This window comes from Oncorhynchus kisutch, linkage group LG27 (genome assembly GCF_002021735.2).
Source record: "Oncorhynchus kisutch isolate 150728-3 linkage group LG27, Okis_V2, whole genome shotgun sequence".
In the NCBI taxonomy this organism is placed as follows: Eukaryota; Metazoa; Chordata; class Actinopteri; order Salmoniformes; family Salmonidae; genus Oncorhynchus; species Oncorhynchus kisutch.
In genome coordinates, this window is record NC_034200.2 from 32,803,218 (window position 1) to 32,823,969 (window position 20,752).

General features: G+C 42.7%; 1 protein-coding gene and 3 non-coding genes across 5 annotated transcripts; 2 read left to right on the top strand and 2 right to left on the bottom strand.

The window, feature by feature from the left end:
* Window positions 1-743: 743 nt before the first annotated feature.
* Window positions 744-13,383, bottom strand: stk25b (serine/threonine kinase 25b). Of its 2 annotated transcripts, XM_031807115.1 has the most exons (12): window positions 12,986-13,379; window positions 8,554-8,784; window positions 8,311-8,367; window positions 7,963-8,071; window positions 3,074-3,231; window positions 2,517-2,702; window positions 2,019-2,164; window positions 1,708-1,813; window positions 1,553-1,624; window positions 1,296-1,432; window positions 1,181-1,195; window positions 744-1,076 (listed from the first exon to the last, which is right to left on the bottom strand). In XM_031807115.1, exons 1-12 carry the CDS (start codon window positions 13,013-13,015, stop codon window positions 1,037-1,039), a joined length of 1,287 nt encoding a protein of 428 aa, XP_031662975.1. In that variant the 5' UTR covers window positions 13,016-13,379; the 3' UTR covers window positions 744-1,036. The 2 variants fall into 2 exon arrangements, with proteins under 2 accessions (XP_031662975.1, XP_020318704.1); XM_020463115.2 differs by lacking the exon at window positions 1,181-1,195 and having other exon boundaries at window positions 12,986-13,383.
* Window positions 13,384-13,741: 358 nt separating this feature from the next.
* trnav-aac (transfer RNA valine (anticodon AAC)) lies at window positions 13,742-13,814 on the bottom strand. The gene has a single exon. It is a non-coding gene; the product is annotated as a tRNA-Val (tRNA).
* Window positions 13,815-14,881: 1,067 nt separating this feature from the next.
* Window positions 14,882-14,954, top strand: trnav-cac (transfer RNA valine (anticodon CAC)). Its single transcript has one exon. It is a non-coding gene; the product is annotated as a tRNA-Val (tRNA).
* Window positions 14,955-15,294: 340 nt separating this feature from the next.
* Window positions 15,295-15,367, top strand: trnav-cac (transfer RNA valine (anticodon CAC)). Its single transcript has one exon. It is a non-coding gene; the product is annotated as a tRNA-Val (tRNA).
* Window positions 15,368-20,752: the final 5,385 nt, after the last annotated feature.

The following is a 20,752-nucleotide window of genomic DNA, read 5'->3' on the forward strand; positions in this document are numbered from 1 at the left end:
TATAATATGACATTTTACAGAATTTTAATGGGCAATATCTATATCTAGAAATATCTAGGGCAAGCATAATTTTTTTCTCAAACATTTTGCCAAACGAGCTACTTTGACTATGGTCCTTTCACATCAGAGAATGTTCAAAAACATCAGACAGGTTAAAAAACCTGTCATTAATACTGTAACCCAGTGTATGTGTTTGTACAACCTAGTCAGAGGGGGGGGTATAAAAAGTATAAACTCAAACTCCTAACACTAGCCTAGCTCCCATAGTGAAACGCTTGTAAAATGGTGAACGCTCTCAAGGAGTCTTCATACCTATGACCACCTGGCAACAGCGGAGCAGTGGGCCTGGCTAAAACTAAGGTCACCCGAGGCCCTGCCGTTCACTGCCAGTGTGAGGAAAGCTGAGGAGCTTAAAAATGAACCGGACAGGTGGAAACATTGGAACTTGCCACCGATCAAACTGGGATGGTGGTTTTTATATTGAACAAAATGTTCAGAGAATTTGCTTCAGACCCAGATTGAATATGTATATCAAACACTTGCAATACTTGTGTGCTTGATTTGTGTCAAGCACAATGGAATAGTGCCAAAGGTGCAAACTCCATATGCCAGGCAAGCTAAACCAGTACACCTGAATTATTTAAAATGTGTATTTTACCCAGGTGTTATTTGTTGAGTTACATTGAATAGAAAACCTACAACACCCATGCATGTGATGCAACAGACAAGCTCACAAACCCATAGACGTTTCCATAGACTTTATTTTAGGATTGTTTCTCTCTCGATCTAACAGGCATACACAGCACTCTTAATGTCATGGCTTTCTTTTTCTTAAATACTCTCCGTTCTATAAAGAAAAACTGTAAAAATATTTAATCATAACTAATTAAAAGTTCTCTGGGAGATTGGTCAGGTGGACTAGGGGGCAGAGGAGGGGTTTTCGTGGTCCATGGGGGGGGGGGGGGGGGGGTGTTGGACGGTCTGAGGGGGAATAGAAGTAGACGGAAGGGGATTTGGAGTAGCAGCCAGCAGGGGTTCACCGCGAGGAGGGGGTGGTGTTACCATTGAGAGAGAACCTGATGAATAGAAGAGGGTAGATTTAAATGAGTGACTAGGTGACACTGAAGTGATAAGTCTCCAATGAATTGCACTCATCTGTGTCCTTATAGTCATACCTCACCTTTTATTCTTTGTCCTTTCAGATCAGTGGGGTTAGTCACAAAGGACAAGAGATGAGAAAAGGATGTCACTGAAGTGTATTGGAATTGTGTGTGTGTGCTTGAAGCCAGACTCACCTGCAGACCCTCTCCATCATGTGTGTGACGAGACGGTCTGAGATGCCGGGACAGGACTCCTCGGCCAGGTTAAAGGCGTTCTCCAGCTCTTCGATGGCCCCCACGCCACCTCCAGCAGCCCTCCGCTTCTCCTTTAACTGGACAGGACAAACAGGGATTAGTTCCATTTCAGCATAGATATAAAGTTAATAGAAAAGGAAAATTGTATTGTCCACACAATGTGAACATTCTAATGAGTAGCTTCTGTAACTTGATACCTCTTTGAAAATGGGAGTGACCAATGCCGACAGACACTGTGACTTGGGTTGGCGTTTCACCGAATCTGCAGACTAAAAAAAAGACAAATGACATCACAGTGTCCCAGCCCAAACCGTTTGTTTGTGTGTTTAAATGTGCACCAACATGGTCTCACCTCTGTATCGGAGTGTGTGTATCCCTTCTGTAGTTTGTTCATGGAGCTGGGTCGGACTGTGGGGAAGGTCCACATCGGACTCTGGTTGTCGTCACCATCTGCATCCCTGTAAGAAGAAGAGAAGGAGACAGTAGGTCTGTTTGAAATGTTTAATTCAGTACCACGTAAAATAGAGAACTGCATGTTATATATCTACAGCCAGTCATAAATATTCAATATGTTGGTTAGGTTGTCTGTGTGTGTGTTTCAAAACTGCTTCATCCATTGTGCACTGTATATGTCTGCGCTTGTGGGTGTGTTAAGGGCCTCACATATCTGAGTCGTCTGAGCTGGACTCCTCCCCGTGGCCCTCGGACCTCCAGCGACGGTAGCGGTCGATGAGTTCCGACAGGTAGGCTGTCTTCTTGGTGTAGCGTGTAATGAACTTGTGCTTCACCAGCTCCTTGGCTGTTGGCCTCTATGGAGGGAAAGAGCGTAGTACAAAGACACACATTCATTCCCATACTAAGTATGACTGCTTTGAGCGCTTTAGAAATGAAGTTGGTATTTTTATGATACAACTCTAAATATAGTTGCACCAGCAGCACCATAGAGGTATTGTAAGTTCATTTCTATAAATAAAACAAACAACAGCGTAAGTACCCATGTTCTCTTTTATGGAAGGCTGCCTACAAAGTCATGCTCATGATAGGTTGTCTACTGCTAGTCCCCTCAACCAGGTAGACTTCTCAGGGCCAGTTTCCCAGAACCCAGATTAAGCCTAGCACTCAACAGAAAATCATTGTCAATGGAGAAATTAATTGACTCACAAAGCGCGGGTCTTTATTGAGGCAGGCCTCCACAAACTCTTTGAAGGGCTTGCTGTAGGATCCCTCCAGGGTGGGAGGGGTGTTCTTCGGAATGAGGAAGAGGACCCTCATGGGGTGCAGGTCTGAGTTGGGGGGCTCCCCTTTGGCCAGCTCAATGGCCGTGATGCCCAGGGACCAGATATCCGCCTAGGAGGAAGCCAGGCAAGTGTAAGACAGCCAAGTATACACAGATAAAAACATATGTGCTCACACACAGACACACTTGATATTTATGTGTACAGAATTCATAAGGGATGTACTGAACATGTTTAAAAAGGCTGACATTAAAAACAAATAAGCAGCAGCAGGATTAATGTAAATTCCACCTCAATTCAGTCAATTAAGGAAGTGAAACAATCTTCCAATTCAAAAATAGAAAAATGTTCATTGACAATAAGAGGCTCTTCTCAGATTGGAGTTCCATTGAATATCCTGAACAGAAATAAACCCTTCTGACAACCAACCCTACAGACTAGGACATATTTGAGCCAACTGCCAACTCCGTGGGGGCTGCTGACCTTAAAGTCGTACGCCGACTGTTTGATGACCTCGGGAGCCATCCAGAAGGGAGTGCCCACGAATGTGTTCCTCTTGATCTGGGTGTCGGTCAGCTGGCCCGCCACGCCAAAATCTGCCAGCTTCACGTCGCCTTGCTCTGACAGCAGCACATTGGCAGCTGCCACAGAGAGAAGGAGAAGGGGAGGGAGACAGCAAGGTTGGTGGTCAATATATAATAATAATAATAAATGCCACTTAGTAGATGCTTTTATCCAAAGTGACTTACAGTGATAACTTACATTTAATAGATATCATCACAACACTTACATCATTCAAAAAGAAGATGGCAATTAATGTTCTCTATGTTGATCTATTGGCCTACAGCTATTGCTTTGTAGAAATCAGTTTTTATGGATGATTCTCCTGCAAAATATCCAGCCCCTGATGAATCATAACATCTACTGTTTAAACACTGTAACGACATGTAATAACAAGATTGAACAATATACATGTTGTATATCAGTAACGTTAGATCACAACACTACCCAGTTAGCTAAAGAGCAACATTAATTAACAGTTATCTAGTCGTTTCAGCAGCCCCAATCTAATAGTTTGTTGTACTTGCCCAACACCCTTTATTTTAATTAGTAGTACCTATATCAGCCAATCACAGTTCGTCATTCCCGGTGAACCTGACTGAGCCGGGCCATCTTCAGAGTAAGATCGAAGTCAGAAGCTCCTTGGACTGTGCCTCAACTTTATTGAATTTAACCTGCAGTTAGTGCATGCATCTAATTGTAAGTACTGTGACATGTCATTGCTGGCTAAGACAGTTCAGTTATTTACCATGTTTATGGTAACATGTTTTCCTTTTCCATGTGCTTCATGCAATTGCTAGCTAGCTAAGCCAAGATGTCAGCCAGTCATCTTAACATTAGCTTGTTAGTCTTGGTATAGCACATAAGTAACGCTATATCGTTTTAGGCATATTATTTGCCATATTATTTTACTGATGTTGTCAGGTTAAAGTTATAGCCGTGTTTGTGGACATTTGGATTATTTTATGTAGCCTCATGTAATTATATCATGTAGCTACAATATGTAGGTACTGTATGTAGCCAAATGTTGCATATAGCCTAAAAGCCTGTCCCTTTCCACATGAAGCAGTTGGCCACTATTCCACGTTGGTTCTGGTCTCATGCAAGACCTTAGATACATCCCAGTCACGTTTACTTACCAGTAAATGGGTCTTTATTCTGTAAGTGTATTTCTCTAAGTGTATTTGGCATTGCCCCTTGCATTATACCATGGCAGAGCAGTACCTTGTCATAATATATTCTGTATACCCCCACAGTCTACTCTATGGTATGTCATGTAAGCCAATACTAATGGTTATTTCTTTCCTTTCTATTCCTTCATCAGTGGTGGCTGGTGGCACTTTAAATGGGGAGGATGGACTCATAGTAATGGCTGGAACAGAATGAATGGAATGGTCTCAAAGACATCAAAGACCTGGTTTCCATGTGTTTGATACCATTCCATTAACGCCATTCCATTCATTATTATGAGCCGTCCTCCCCTCACCAGCATTCAATGGCTTCAATAAAAAACACTTTTACACACACTTACACAGTAGGCAGTCAAAACAAGGAGTGTGGTTAAACCCAGCATCTGTAATAAACCTGTTCTGAAGATATCTTGGACTGGACAGATCTGTGTCGGCTGAACATCATATCCACTGGCACATATAGTTTTCTACATGGTCTTCCCAGATCAGTCTTTAGTATTTTTTCAACTATTAAAGACATGCTCAGGTACTTTGCATTTTTTGTTTGGCTGGATGTGTGAATGTGTAGATCATACCTGCATAATATACACTACATAACCAGAAATATGTGGACACCTGTTTGTCAAACTTCTCATTCCAAAATCAAGGGCATTAACATGCGCTAAACCAAGATTAGTCGTCAGACTGCCAGATGGTGAAGTGTAATTCATCACTCCATTACACCAGTCTAGCCGACGCTTGGCATTGCGCAAGGTGATCTTAGGCTTGTGCAAATGCTCGGCCATGTAAACCCATTTCATGAAGCTCCCGACGAACAATTATTGTGCTGAAGTTACTTCCAGAGGCAGTTTGTTACTCAGTAGTGAGTGTTGCAACCGAGGATAGACAATTTTTATGCGCTACGTGCTTCAGTGGTCCCGTTACGTGAGCTTGTGTGGCCTACCACTTTGCTGCCGAGCTGTTGTTGCTCCTAGACGTTTCCACTTCACAATAACAGCACCTACAGTTGAAAATGTTTTGACTGACTGACTTGTTGGAAAGGTGGCATCCTATGACTGTGCCACTGAAAGTCACTAAGCTCTTCAGAAAGGCCATTCTACTGCTAATGTTTGTCTACGGATATTGCATTGCTGTGTATTCGATTTTATACACCGGTCAGCAACGGGTGTGGTTGAAATAGCCAAATCCACTAATTTTAAGGGGTGTCCACATACCATGTAGTGTATGAGGAGAGTTACTGTCTTACAAAAATCCCAAGTTTGAAAGCGACTGTTTTCTGGAAGTTGTGCTGCGCAATTTTCCCTACATTCACCCCCACGTGAGCCAGCCCCCTAGCAATTTGAGTTTCAGCCAATGAGCTTCAGCCCCTTGCCATTTGAGTGACAGCTAGCACAATGCAAACACAGTAGAGAGAGCAATGACGTGGTGCACATTTGTGACGTAGTACGCAATCTTTGGGGATCACTTTTGGCTCGTGGGGGCGCTACTTTCAGAACTACTGGCTAAAATAGTACCGGAAAATCTCTTTAACAAAACTATAATGGGAGATTGGAATGAGAATTATTGTTATTGGCAGGCCTATTTCTTGTGCACTTTACATAAACTCAACTGCAAGATTTAATATTTATCACTCTCAGAACCGAATTAATTTTTTTATGCTTTCGGAGTAGCAGGTTTATGAGTATCACATGCAGAATATTGCTTAGCCTATTACCATTTCATTGTTGCTGGTCATTTGAAGAAATGTCCAAAACTGTTCTACTTATTGTATATACTGTATAGGCCTACTGTATGTATGTGTTTTTATTTTCAGTCATCGGCCCATATCTATTTTATCAAAACATGTTTCCGCACGGTTTTGAACTGGGGAGCTGGACTGAGTGTGAATGTGATAACCACTACACTATGGAAACTGAAGTGAACTGGCAGGTAAAATGATCCCACATGATAAAGTATGTACCAGTATATCAAGTTATTTGATTTTGTCTACATATACACTCAGTGGCCAGTTTATTAGGTACACCACCCCGTTCATGAAAATGGATCGTTATAACGGTGCAGTACAACAGTGGTGTGCAGAACAGCATCTCAGAATGCACAACTCGTCGGTCCTTGTCATGGATGGGCTATTGCAGCAGACGACCACACCGGGTTCCACTCCTATCAGCTAAAAACAAGAAGAAGCTGCTCAAGTGGATGTGTGATCACCAACACTGGGCAATTGAGGAGTGGAAAAACATTGCCTGGTCTGACGAATCCTGGTTCCTGTTGCGTCATGCTGATGGCAGAGTCAGGATTTAGCGTAAGCAGCTTGAGTCCATGGCCCATCCTGCCTGGTGTCATGCTGATGGCAGAGTCAGGATTTAGCGTGAGCAGCCTGAGTCCATGGCCCATTCTGCCTGGTGTCAACGTTACAGACTGGTGGCAGTGGTGTAATGGTGTGGGGAATGTTTTCCTGTCACACTTTAGGTCCCTTGATACCACACCTTGTAGAATCTATGCCCCCAAGAAGTCAGGCTGTTTTGGAGGCAAAGGGGGTTCCCACCCGGTACTAAATGGGTGTATCTAGTAAACTGGCACTTGAGTGTACATATCGGAGTGGCTGCGGAAACAACTTTTTTACCCTGATTGAAGGTCCCGAACTTTTGCTCGTGTGCATTTCACGTTCTGCGCATGTGTTTCTTTACCTCTACTTTCCGCACACATTTGGTCTCTCCCTTCACATTTTTCTGTTAATCGCAAATTATAATTCTTCAAGTTTTACCGGTGAAACGTCCATCCGCTACTAATCAGTGGATCTCAATCAGTTTCATGGGGATACTTAGATCTTCTTGAGTAACACAGTGTTGTTCTGAATGATGTACAGTGAGCGAATTTCAAAGCAGATGGTGTTAGCAAACTGTAGCATTTTGCCTCGTGGCGCGCTGTTCAGTTTTGGCCACGAGAGAAAGATGTGGTGGTGTTTTTGTCTTACAGTAATGTCATACTATGCTATTTTATTAGGTTGTGTTATGTATAATACTATCATTATGTGATCTTGCAGACATTGATTCAGCTTTCGCCAGAGTAGCCTGGAGTGTATTCATTAGTTGTATTCTGTTGCAAAACATATTGCAACGGAAACTGCTTACCGTTTACTCTAGGGAGCAAACAGAGCAAACAAAACGGGGAGGGACCTACATGAATTTGTCCAATAGAAACTCTTGTTTTCGTTGTTAAATGTTTCCTGTTTGAAGTAAATGGTTTCCGTTACAAAATGTTTCGCAAACGTCAGCGTTTTTCAATAGAATCTGGCTAATGAATACACCCCTGTTCTCTACAAGTAGAGCAGAGACTGTGCGTCAAGTAGATAAAACACGTGCAGACACTGAGACCTTTAGTTCGGGGGAACGAAAAGTCGGTTCCGCAGCAGCTGCTATTTACTTTTTGAAAGTATGTTTCTGCCCGGTTTTGAACCGGGGACCTTTTGCGTGTTAGGCGAACGTGATAACCACGACACTACGTAAACCGCCAGGAGAGTGCAGGCTCAGGGTATCATTTCGATGGTTGGGGGATTCTGTTAGGGGGTGCTGTCCTGTTGCAAAGACAGATTGATAGAGGACCAAAGGGAGCAGCCTGAACCTTTGATATCTCTGTGGATCTTCCTCTCAGAGTGCAGGTACTCCAGTCCCTTCAGTATTTCCCTCAGTATGGTGGCGATATAGGTCTCTTCTAGAGGCCCAGGACGTAGCTGAAGAAAGAGAAAACGGGGGGAGGGAGAAAGGGAGAGGTTCTTGCTGAGAGCCTATTTAGATTATTGCTAAATACGTGTGCTGTGTACATCCTCCAACTCATGCATTTGTATTGTAAGTTAGAATTTATTAATCAGACATCTAAGTCAGCATTTATGAATCAAACAATTGGCATTGATTCAATTAAATACAATTGTACTTATCCCCTCAGGGGCCATTAGGAAAGGCATTGTCTTACCAGGTCCAGAGCTGATCCCCCACCCAAATACTCCATGATGATCCACAGCTTAGTGCCCTGGAGAAACAGAGACCGAGACGTTTTCAATGCTAAGGCTTGCTGTGAGATTTGACCTGAACATAGGCAGAAGTCTCAGAGTGTGTGAGTTTGTGTGCGTGTGTATATATTGGTGTATATTATTGTATGTATGTCTGTGTGTGTGTCTCTCTTTCAGTCTCTGTCTATCTATGCGTTTAGCTTTACCTTCAGGTAGGAGCCATAGTACTTGGTGACAAAGGGGCTGTCACACTGACTCAGTACAGTGATCTCCTGCTGTATGTCTTCGATCTCGTCCTCGGCTTCCTCCAGGTCAATGATCTTGATGGCCACTACCTCTTTGGTGCGGTTGTTGATGCCCTTGTAGACCTCTCCAAAGGAGCCCTTCCCAATGCGCTCCTGCTTGGTGAAGTATTCCTCAGGATCCAGCCTGGAATTCTGCTCCACAGGAAAGCAGTGACAACATAGAAGGACTTAGTAAGCTTTTTTAATTATTATTTTATGGGGCAGATCAGCTTTAATATTGCAGAGAGATTGTAGCTTCCATCAATGTAATTGTCTGCATCACTTCCAATCCCCCATATACTTGTATGCAAATATATATAAACTTAGCAAAAAAAGAAATGTCCCTTTTTCAGGACCCCGTCTTTCAAAGATAATTAATAAAAATTCAAATAACTTCACAGATCTTCATTGTAAAGGGGTTAAACAATATTTCCCATGCTTGTCCAATGAACCATAAACTATTAATAAACATGCACCTGTAGAACGGTCGTTAAGACACGAACAGCTTACAGACGGTAGGCAATTAAGGTCAGTTATGAAAACTTATGACACTGAAGAGGCCTTTCTACTGATTCTGAAAAACACCAAAAGCAAGATGCCCAGGGTCCCTGCTCATCTGCATGAACGTGCCTTAGGCATGCTGCAAGGAGGCATAAGGACTACAGATGTGGCCAGGGAAATAAATTGCAATGTCTGTACTGTGAGACGCCAAAGACAGAGCTACAGGGAGACCGGACGGACAGATCGTCCTCGCAGTGGCAGACGTGTAACAACACCTGCACAGGATCGGTACATCCGAAAATCACACCTGCGGGACATGTGCAGGATGGCAACAACAACTGCCAGAGTTACACTAGGAATGCACAATCCCTCCATCAGTGCTCAGACTGTCTGCAATAGGCTGAGAGAGGCTGGACTGAGGGTTTGTAGGCCTGTTGTAAGGCAGGTCCTCACCAGACATCACCGGCAACAACGTCGCCTATGGGCACAAACCCACCGTCGCTGGACCAGACAGGACTGTCAAAAAGTGCTCTTCACTGACGAGTCGCGGTTTTGTCTCACCAGGGGTGATGGTCGGATTTGCGTTTATTGTCGAAAGAATGAGCTTTACACCGAGGCCTGTACTCTGGAGCGGGATCGATTTGGAGGCGGAGGGTCCGTCATGGTCTGGGGCGGTGTGTCACAGCATCATTGGACTGAGCTTGTTGTCATTGCAGGTAATCTCAATGCTGTGCGTTACAGGGAAGACATCCTCCTCCCTCATGTGGTACCCTTCCTGCAGGCTCATCCTGACATGACCCTCCAGCATGACAATGCCACCAGCCATACTGCTCGTTCTGTGCGTGATTTCCTGCAAGACAGGAATGTCAGTGTTCTGCCATGGCCAGCGAAGAGCCCGGATCTCAAACCCATTGAGCACGTCTGGAACCTGTTGGATCTGAGGGTGAGGGCTAGGGCCATTCCCCCCAGAAATGTCCGGGAACTGCAGGTGCCTTGGTGGAAGAGTGGGGTAACATCTCACAGCAAGAACTGGCAAATCTGGTGCAGTTCATGGGGGGGAGATGCACTGCAATACTTAATGCAGCTGGTGGCCACACCAGATACTGACTGTTACTTTGGATTTTCACCCCCCCCCCCCTTGTTCGGGGACATATTATTCAATTTCTGTTAGCCACATGTCTGTGGAACTTGTTCAGTTTATGTCTCAGTTGTTGAATTTTGTTATGTTCATACAAATATTTACACATGTTAAATTTGCTGAAAATAAACGCAGTTGACAGTGAGAGGACGTTTCTTTTTTTGCTGAGTGTATATACACATACATACAGTGGGGAGAACAAGTATTTGATACACTGCCGTTTTTGCAGGTTTTCCTACTTACAAAGCATGTAGAGGTCTGTAATTTTAATCATAGGTACACTTCAACTGTGAGAGAATCTAAAACAAAAATCCAGAAAATCACATTGTATGATTTTGAAGTAAATAATTTGCATTTTATTGCATGACATAAGTATTTGATCACCTACCAACCAGTTAAAAATTCCAGCTCTCACAGACCTGTTTTTCTTTAAGAAGCCCTCCTGTTCTCCACTCATTACCTGTATTAACTGCACCTGTTTGAACTCGTTACCTGTATAAAAGACACCTGTCCACACACTCAATCAAACAGACTCCAACCTCTCCACAATGGCCAAGACCAGAGAGCTGTGTAAGGACATCAGGGATAGAATTGTAGACATGCACAAGGCTGGGATGGGCTACAGGACAATAGGCAAGCAGCTTGGTCAGAAGGCAACAACTGTTGGCGCAATTATTAGAAAATGGAAGAAGTTCAAGATGGTGGTCAATCACCCTCTGTCTGGGGCTCCATGCAAGATCTCACCTTGTGGGGCATCAACGATCATGAGGAAGGTGAGGGATCAGCCCAGAACTACATGGCAGGACCTGGTCAATGACCTGAAGAGAGCTGGGACCACAGTCTCAAAGAAAACCATTAGTAACACACTACGCCATCATGGATTAAAATCCTGCAGCGCACGCAAGATCCCCCTGCTCAAGCCAGCGCATGTCCAGGCCCGTCTGAAGTTTGCCAATGACCATCTTTATGATCCAGAGGAGGAATGGGAGAAGGTCATGTGGTCTGATGAGACAAGAATTTAGCTTTTTGGTCTAAACTCCACTTGCATGTTTGGAGGAAGAAGAAGGATGAGTACAACCCCAAGAACACCATGCCAACAGTGAAGCATGGAGGTGGAAACATAATTCTTTGGGGATGCTTTTCTGCAAAGGGGACAGGACGACTGCACCGTATTGAGGATGGATGGGGCCATGTATCGCGAGATCTTGGCCAACAACCTCCTTCCCTCAGTAAGAGCATTGAAGATGGGTCGTGGCTGGGTCTTCCAGCATGACAACAACCTGAAACACACAGCCAAGGCAACTAAGTAGTGGCTCCGTAAGAAGCATCTCAAGGTCCTGGAGTGGCCTAGCCAGTCTCCAGACCTGAACCCAATAGAAAATCTTTGGAGGGAGCTGAAAGTCCGTATTGCCCAGCAACAGCCCCGAAACCTGAAGGATCTGGAGAAGGTCTGTATGGAGGAGTGGGCCAAAATCCCTGCTGCAGTGTGTGCAAACCTGGTCAAGAACTACAGGAAATGTATGATCTCTGTAATTGCAAACAAAGGTTTCTGTACCAAATATTAAGTTATGCTTTTCTGATGTATCAAATACTTATGTCATGCAATAAAATGCAAATGAATTACTTAAAAATCATACAATGTGACTTTCTGGATTTTTGTTTTAGACTCCGTCCTTCACAGTTGAAGTGTACCTATGATAAAAATTACATGCTTTGTAAGTAGGAAACACTGCCGAATTTGATAACCTGCAAAAAATTGTTTTCCCCACTGTACATGCATACAAATGGTGGCTACTTTGAATATAAATATAGAATATAAAATATATTTAACACTTTTTTGGTTACTACATGATTCCATATGTGTTATTTCATAGTTTGTCTTCACTATTATTCTACAATGTAAAAAAAATTATAAATATTTGGGAGATGATTTCCATTTCAATAACAAAGTTATTGAGGTTGTAATCTGAATAAAAGGAAAAAGGCCATTTATCATTGAGTGAGACATTCTTATTAATTTACTAGAGAACCCGTTTGGATTTAAGTATAACTTTTGTTTCGCTGAAGCCTTTAGTGAGAGGTGTAATTAATGATTTAATCATTTCTGCTCTCCAAATTCATATTCATTATATAAATAGGCCCTTTTAATTTTGTCTGGTTCCCATTCCAAATAAAATTGAATATTCCCAATGTGCTCCTGCTTGGTGAAGTATTCCTCAGGATCCAGCCTGGAATTCTGCTCCACAGGAAAGCAGTGACAACATAGGACTTAGTAAGAGGCACAAATACAGGCTTTATTAGCTCGTAAACTGGATCTGTCAAGACATTTGGCCATTCTGGTTTTGGATGATCTATTTGTAAGAGGTTATTACAGTTTAGAAAGGTCAGTTGATCATATGTTGTCCAAATAGGCTACAATATAAGTCGTGCAAATAACCGACACTGTTATTGGTTAGCTGGTTTACTTGATGGGGATTAGGAGGATGTGTGTTGTTGACAGAGACCAGATTAAACATTGGAGGCTGAATGGATTTCGGATGGGTGTGTACATCTCCGCTATCTTCGAAATCTCCAGTCGTCTGTGTCAGTGTGTAATGATTTAGCTAGGCGCCCCCACCCACCTAAACCCGCCCATCTATTAATCGAATGCCTCGCAGTCATCGGGGTTCGCCTTGGCTAAACGGGGTGACAGTCCCTACAGATTAGGCTACCTACCTGGTTCTGCATGTCGCGTAGGTGCGCCATCCGCTCGGCAGGTTTGACAGGAAAAGGGCAGCCGCAGCCCTTTCTGCCTGAAAGACGGAGTTGTCAAAATTCCTCTCTCTTATTTTCCCTCCTCTCGAACCCCTTCCGTTAGCAGGCAAGCTAACCAAATAGCTAAACACCCAAGCTATCGTGCTGTCACTCCGCAGTGTTTTCGGCCTCGAATCCCCCGACGGCGGGCTTTACAGCCCGGCCAAAATGCAAAGCTATGTATCGTGTAACTCCATGTATACGAGTGACATTGAACAGGAACAAAATGTTTCCGTATATTAATATTTAATTCATATCAAAGAACACTCAGCCTGTTCTTTATTTGTGGCTTGAGGAGGACAAAATAATGGGTTGAACAGCGCATGCGCACTTGCGTCTTTCAAGGAGTGCAGGGTTGTGGGAGTTGTATTTCAACGCGCAGTCGCGTCAGACACAAAGTACATTTTATCCACAGTTCATCGTATCATACACATACACTGTTGCCATTTATCTCCAATTGTAGCAGGTTGTTACATAAACAACGATATCATGCAACGCAGTAAATATGTAACTCCAAGGGGGTTTTGTTTCAAACTGAATCATTCTGTATATCCCAAAGGGGAATTATTATTAAATGGTTATTACGTAATATGATTGAAGAAATGTCCAAGTCCATTCTATTTATTTAGTCAATTGATTTGTTCTGAGACCTAGGGTACTGTCAAATTTTGGAAAATGTGTTTCCGCCCGGTCTCGAACCGGGGACCTTTCGCGTGTTAGGCGAACGTGATAACCACTACACTACGGAAACAAGTACAAAATGTATTTACTAAATGAAGTTAAATCGATAGCTAACCCAGATTTACAGAATTACTGGAATCCTTACACTGTAGTGTTGGCAGTCAATGGACATGGTATGACAGCAATACATGCTTTGGAAATCTGTTCCAAGTATTCCCACGCATAATAAAGATATATGTGATGGTATACAAATGTGAACACGGTTTGAAATGATAGTGTTTTAGTCAAATATTATATCTGTTTGGGCTTTTTGTGGTCAATTTGCAGTCTACAAATGATTTGTAATTATGTTTTGGTCCCCTAACAATCCGCTCATGGAAAAAATCGTCCCGCGGCTAAATTTAGTTGATGATCCGTGGCCTATAGTATACATAAATAAAACCGTCTTGGACATTTCTTCAAATAACCAGTGGAAATGCCATGGTAATCAGTGGTGTAAAGTACTTAAGTACAATTACCTTAAAGTACTACTTAAGTAGTTTTGGGGGGGTATCTGTACTTTACTTTACTATTTATATTTTTGGCAACTTTTACTTCACTACATCCCTAAAGAAAATTATGTGCTTTTTACTCCATACATTTTACCTGACACCCAAAGTACTCGTTACATTTTGAATGCTTAGCAGGACAGGAAATGGTCCAATTCACGCACTTATCAAGAAAACACACGGTCATCCCTACTGCCTTTGATCTGGCACTCACTTAACACAAATGCATCTTTAGTAAATTATGTTGGCGTGTGTCCCTGACTATCCATACATTTCTAAAACAAGACAATGGTGCCATCTGCTTTGCTTAAAAGAAGGAATTTGAAAGTATTTATACTTCTACTTTTGATACTGAAGTATATTTTAGCAATTACATTTACTTTTGATACTTAAGTGTATTTAGAACCAAATACTTTTAGACTTTTACTCAAGTGTTATTTTCCTGGGTTACTTTGACTTTTAACTTTCTATTAATAAGGTATATATACTTATAATCAAGTATAATAGTTGGGTCCTTTTCCACTATTGATGGAAATAGACCAAGCAACCTCCGTTCATTAGATTCCAAGCGCAACGAACCTGTACCTAAGTTTCCGTAGTGTAGTGGTTATCACGTTCGCCTCACACGCGAAAGGTCCCCGGTTCGAAACCGGGCGGAAACACATTTTAACGAAATAGATGGGGACTATAACTGAAAATAGACAACACATCCATAGGGCTACATAGATAGAACCGGCTTGAACATTTCTTTAAATAAAAAACAGCAGCAATGCAATGATAAGTGCATAGACTACGTCGTCCCCACAGTGACTGAAGGTATCCATGCTGGGTTATCGTAAATCTGGACTACAGTATACATGAATGGAACTGTCTTAGACATTTCTTCAAATAACCAGTGGAAATGCAACGGTGATAAGACAAAGCAATTTCTGACTTTATTACATTCTGAGCGCGACGAACCCTTCACCCAGTCAAAATGACACCCAAGTGATATTTTTTAAGGTTTCCGTAGTGTAGTGGTTATCACGTTCGCCTCACACGCGAAAGGTCCCCGGTTCGAGACCGGGCGGAAACACATTTTAACAAAATTGACAGAGCCGATAACTGAAAATAAACGAACAAATTGATAGGACTACAATATAGGCTACATAAATAGAACAGGCTTGAACATTTCTTTAAATAAAAAACAGCAGCAATGCAATGATAATACGGATGTGTTTCCGATGAAACAGAGGCTAATTTACCAGATTTGTCACAGTGCATAGACTACGTCGTCCCCACAGTGACTATATGAAGGTATGCATGCTGGGTTAAAGGCTAGAGCTACCGATTACAAGGAACGGGACACGGACATGGACCCATATAAATAAGCCCGCTACGAGCTCCAATGAGACATCGAATATGCAAAATGACAATATAGGAGAAAGGTGGAAGCCTATTATACTGGCTCCGACGCTCGTTGTATATGGCAGGGTTTGCAGATGATAACAGACTACAAAGGAAAATCCAGCTGTGAGATGCCCAGTGATGCAGAACTCCCAAAGGCCTAAATGCCTTTGCTGTTGTTCCCGATGACTGCAGTCAATTTGCAGTCTACTAATTGATTCTATACTGAGCAAAAGTATAAACAAACATGTAAAGTTTTGGTCCAATTTTTCATGAGCTGAAATAAAAGATCCCATTTTCCAAATACAACAAAAGCTTATTTCTTTTCAGTTTGGTGCACAAAGTTGTTAACATCCCTGATAGTGAGAATTTCTCCTTTGCCAAGATAATCCATCCACCTAACAGGTGTGGCATATCAAAAAGCTGATTAAACAGCATGATCATTACACAAGTGCACCTTGGGCTGGAGACAATAAAAGGCCACACTAAAATGTGCAGTTTTGTCACACAACACAATGCCACAGATGTCTCAAGTTTTGAAGGAGCGTGCAATTGACATGTTGATTGCAGGAATGTGTACCAGAGCTGTCGCCAAATAAATGTACGTTAATTTCTCTACCATGAACTGCATTCAACATCATTTTTATAGAGTTTGGCAGTACGTCCAACCGGCCATGCCATCAAGTCAGCACGGGACCTCCACATCCGGATCGTCTGAGACCAGACACCCCGACAGCTTATGAAACTGAAGAGTATTTCTGTTTGTAGTAAAGCCCTTTTTGGGGGGGAATAAAAAATATATATGTATATATTTTGCTCAGAAAACTTAACGGGGCCAAATAAAATCACCTGTGGCCAGATTCTGGCCTACACTATACATAAATAGAACAGTCCTGGACATTTATTTATTAAAAAAACACTGCATCAATGTTAAGGTAATAGACAAAGCAATTTCTGAGACAATTAGGCTCTGAGAGTGACTAATCCACCACCCAAGCAAACTGACACCAAAGTACCACCACAGTTCACATAGTGTAGTTTGCCTTACTTGGGAAAGGTCCCCAGCCACCCTTTGCCTTGATGACAGCTTTGCACTCTCTTGGCATTCTCTCAACTAGCTTCACCTGGAATGCTTTTCCAACAGTCGTGAAGGAGTTCACACATATGCTGAGCACTTGTTGGCTGCTTTTCCTTCCCTCTGCGGTCCAACTCATCCCAAACCATCTCAATTGGGTTGAGGTCGGGTTATTGTGGAGGCCAGGTCATCTGATGCAGCACTCCATCACTCTCCCTCTTGGAGAGCCCTTACACATCCTGGAGGTGTGTTGGGTCATTGTCCTGGAGGTGTGTTGGGTCATTGTCCCATTAAGCGCAAACCAGATAGGATGGCGAATCGCTTTAGAATGCTGCGGTAGCCATGCTGGTTAAGTGTGCCTTTGTAACGGATGTGAAATAGCTAGCTAGTTAGCGGTGGTGCGCGCTAAATAGCGTTTCAATCGGTGACGTCACTTGCTCTGAGACCTTGAAGTAGGGGTTCCCCTTGCTCTGCAAGGGCCGTGGCTTTTGTGGAGCGATGGGTAACGATGTTTCGTGGGTGACTGTTGTTGATGTGTGCAGAGGGTCCCTGGTTTGCGCCCGGGTATGGGCGAGGGGACGGTCTAAAGTTATACTGTTACATTGATGCTGTTGACCCGGATCACTGGTTGCTGCGGAAAAGGAGGAGGTCAAAAGGGGGGTGAGTGTAAAGGGGGGTGAGGGTCCCTGGTTCGCGCCCGGGTATGGGCACGGGGACGGTTTAAAGTTATACTGTTACACTGTTATACTGTTATACTGCTAGGTAAAGTCCCCCCTTATCTCAGCTCGCTGGTCACCATAGCATCTCCCACCTGTAGCACACGCTCCAGCAGGTATATCTCTCTAGTCACCCCCAAAACCAATTCTTTCTTTGGCCGCCTCTCCTTCCAGTTCTCTGCTGCCAATGACTGGAACGAACTACAAAAATCTCTGAAACTGGAAACACTTATCTCCCTCACTAGCTTTAAGCACCAACTGTCAGAGCAGCTCACAGATTACTGCACCTGTACATAGCCCACCTATAATTTAGCCCAAACAACTACCTCTTTCCCAACTGTATTTAATTTTAATTAATTTATTTATTTTGCTCCTTTGCACCCCATTATTTTTTATTTCTACTTTGCTCATTCTTCCATTGCTAAACTACCATTCCAGTATTTTACTTGCTATATTGTATTTACTTTGCCATCATGGCCTTTTTTGCCTTTACCTCCCTTCTCACCTCATTTGCTCACATTGTATATAGACTTGTTTATACTGCATTATTGACTGTATGTTTGTTTTTACTCCATGTGTAACTCTGTGTCGTTTTATCTGTCGAACTGCTTTGCTTTATCTTGGCCAGGTCGCAATTGTAAATGAGAACTTGTTCTCAACTTGCCTACCTGGTTAAATAAAGGTAAAATAAATAAATAAATAAATAAATAAAAACACCTTGAATTCTAAATAAATCAGCAACTGTGTCACCAGCAAAGAATCCCCACACCATCACACCTCCTCCTCCATGGTTCATGGTTGGAACCACACATGCAGAGATCATCCGTTCACCTACTCCACATCTCACAATGACATTGCGGTTGGAACCAAAAATCGCAAATTTGGACTCATCAGACCAAAGGACAGATTTCCACCGGTCTAATGTCCATTGCTCAAGTTTCTTGGCCCAAGAAAGTCTCTTCTTATTATTGGTGTACATTAGGAGTGGTTTCTTGGCAGCAATTTGACCATGACGGCCTGATTCACGCATTCTCCTCTGAACAGTTGATGTTGAGATGTGTCTGTTACTTGAACTCTGTGAAGAATTTATTTGGCTTGCAATTTCTGAGGCTGGTAACTCTAATGAACTTATCCTCTGCAACTTAGGTAATCGCTCCTCTTTCACCCCAGCTGCAAAACTAACCCTGATTCAGATGACCATCCTACCCATGCTAGATTACGGAGATGTAATTTATAGATCGGCAGGTAAGGGTACTCTCGAGCGGCTAGATGATCTTTACCATTCGGCCATCAGATTTGCCACCAATGCTCCTTATAGGACACATCATTGCACTCTATACTCCTCTGTAAACTGGTCATCTCTGTATACCCATCGCAAGACCTACTGGTTGATGATTATTTATAAAACCCTCTTGGCCTCACTCCCCCCTATCTGAGATATCTACTGCAGCTTGTTTCAGCTAGTGACTGGAATGAGCTGCAACAAACTGGACAGTTATATCTCAATCTCTTTATTGAAAGACTCAATCATGGACACTCTTACTGACAGATGTGGCTGCTTTGCGTGATTTATTGTTGTCGCTACCTTCTTGCCCGTTGTGCTGTTGTCTGTGCCCAATAATGTTTGTACCATGTTTTGTGCTGCTACCATGTTGTGCTGCTGCCATGTCGTTGTCATGTTGTGTTGCTACTATGCTGTGTTGTTATGTGTTGCTGTCATGCTATGTTGTTGTCTTAGGTCTCTCTTTTCTTCGGATGGAAGGCGCACTGGGCATCGCTCCACACTGATCTAGTGTGAACCCGTTAGAACTTAAAATGGCAGGCTCTGGTGTCTTCACCCGTAGGATCAAAATGAAAGAGAAAATCATACTTGCTTGCTCTAATTTTGTAGAACCTTGTCTGCTCTCCTTTTTGTTTTGTCAACTTTTCGGCATGTTCTTTGTGAAGTAGGCTATGGGAGTTTTGTACATTTTTCCACCTTGGCTTAGCGCTCTAGCTGGCGGACATCTGGAATCTACTGTATCTATTTGGGATTTCCCTGACTCTCCATCAGCTGGTGAAGTGCCCGCCTCCTCTGCCTTTGGTAGCTAACTCAGCCTGCATGCTTTTAAAATGTTTACTATTGGATGGGTCCCAGCCATCAATCTGTAAGTCTCTGCTCATTTTTTGCTTTGATCTGTGGTTATGTTTTAGTTGTGTTGTGCTAATTGTGTTAGCTAGCTGGTCTCCAATAGTTGGGCTCTATCTTGTTGACCATAATCATGGTGGTTGGCTAGGCTGGCAAGGCTAATAGCTGGCTGGCTAGCTTGCAGGCTAAGACAACTGCATAAAGCTAAACATTTGTTGATAGCTGGTTCGATGAGGTTATGTATTTCCAAACATTTGGTTTACTTTATTATAGCTGTAAGCTAGCTGTTGATAGCAAAACCGGTAGTGCTAACATAATGTTAGCAGGCTAGTTAGCTAGCACCTTTGCAAGTTATTTTGTAACAATACATTCATAAAAATGTGCTTGTAAGTTGGCTGAAAATGTTATTGAAACCAGTAGTCATGAGTGCAAACAATTTGGTTTAATTTGAAGTTATACATTTGAAATCATTTCTGTTGGAGTTTACATTATAGGGAATAGGCTGGCTAGCCAGGTCCTCCATAATACATCACCCCACAGAACGTTTTTTTGTTGCCGACATGACTTCAGCGTTCTTTGCCATCCTGATCGGTTTGATTTAATAACTCGAAAAATAGAAAAGTTAAGTGTCACTTTGCATTGTCATATTCAAATCGAAGCACATTTCTATTTGATAGGGCACCAGACTATTTGATTGGATAAAAAAATATAAAAATGTATTGTCACATGCAGTGAAAGGTGTTATTTTATGGTACACCATAGAAGTACAGCCCTCCTGGAGCAAATTAGGGTTAAGTGCCTTGCTCAAGGGCACATTGACAGGTTTTTCACCTTGTCAGCTCAGATATTCAAACCAGTGACCTTTCGGTTACTGGCCCAATGCTCTAACCACTAGGCTACCTGCTGCCCAGACATGTGCATGATGTAAAAAAGGGTCTGTCTCATAACATTGTCATAAATAGCCTATGGTCTTCAGTCTGTAGGCTACATAAAAACCACACAGGCTACTACTCTTTCTACTATAGACTACATCATTTATGTTCGATGACTTTAGTGTTGGTGGAGTGCTGTAGCGCTGCGAGACTAGACTCTTATGATGAACTTCACCAACAGAGTGGAGCAGAGACCCGGCTTTGGGGAATCTAGCTCTGACTA

Bases quoted from the DNA above. Each gene is read 5' to 3' on its own strand.
- stk25b (XM_031807115.1), bottom strand. From the start codon at position 13,015: ATGGCGCACCTACGCGACATGCAGAACCAG. The intron at 2,703-3,073 runs GTCAGCAGCCCC...GCTTCCTCCTAG, and splicing joins AGTCGGCGTACGACTTTAAG to GCGGATATCTGGTCCCTGGG. The intron at 1,433-1,552 runs GTATCAAGTTAC...TGTCCTGTCCAG, and splicing joins TCACTCCCATTTTCAAAGAG to TTAAAGGAGAAGCGGAGGGC.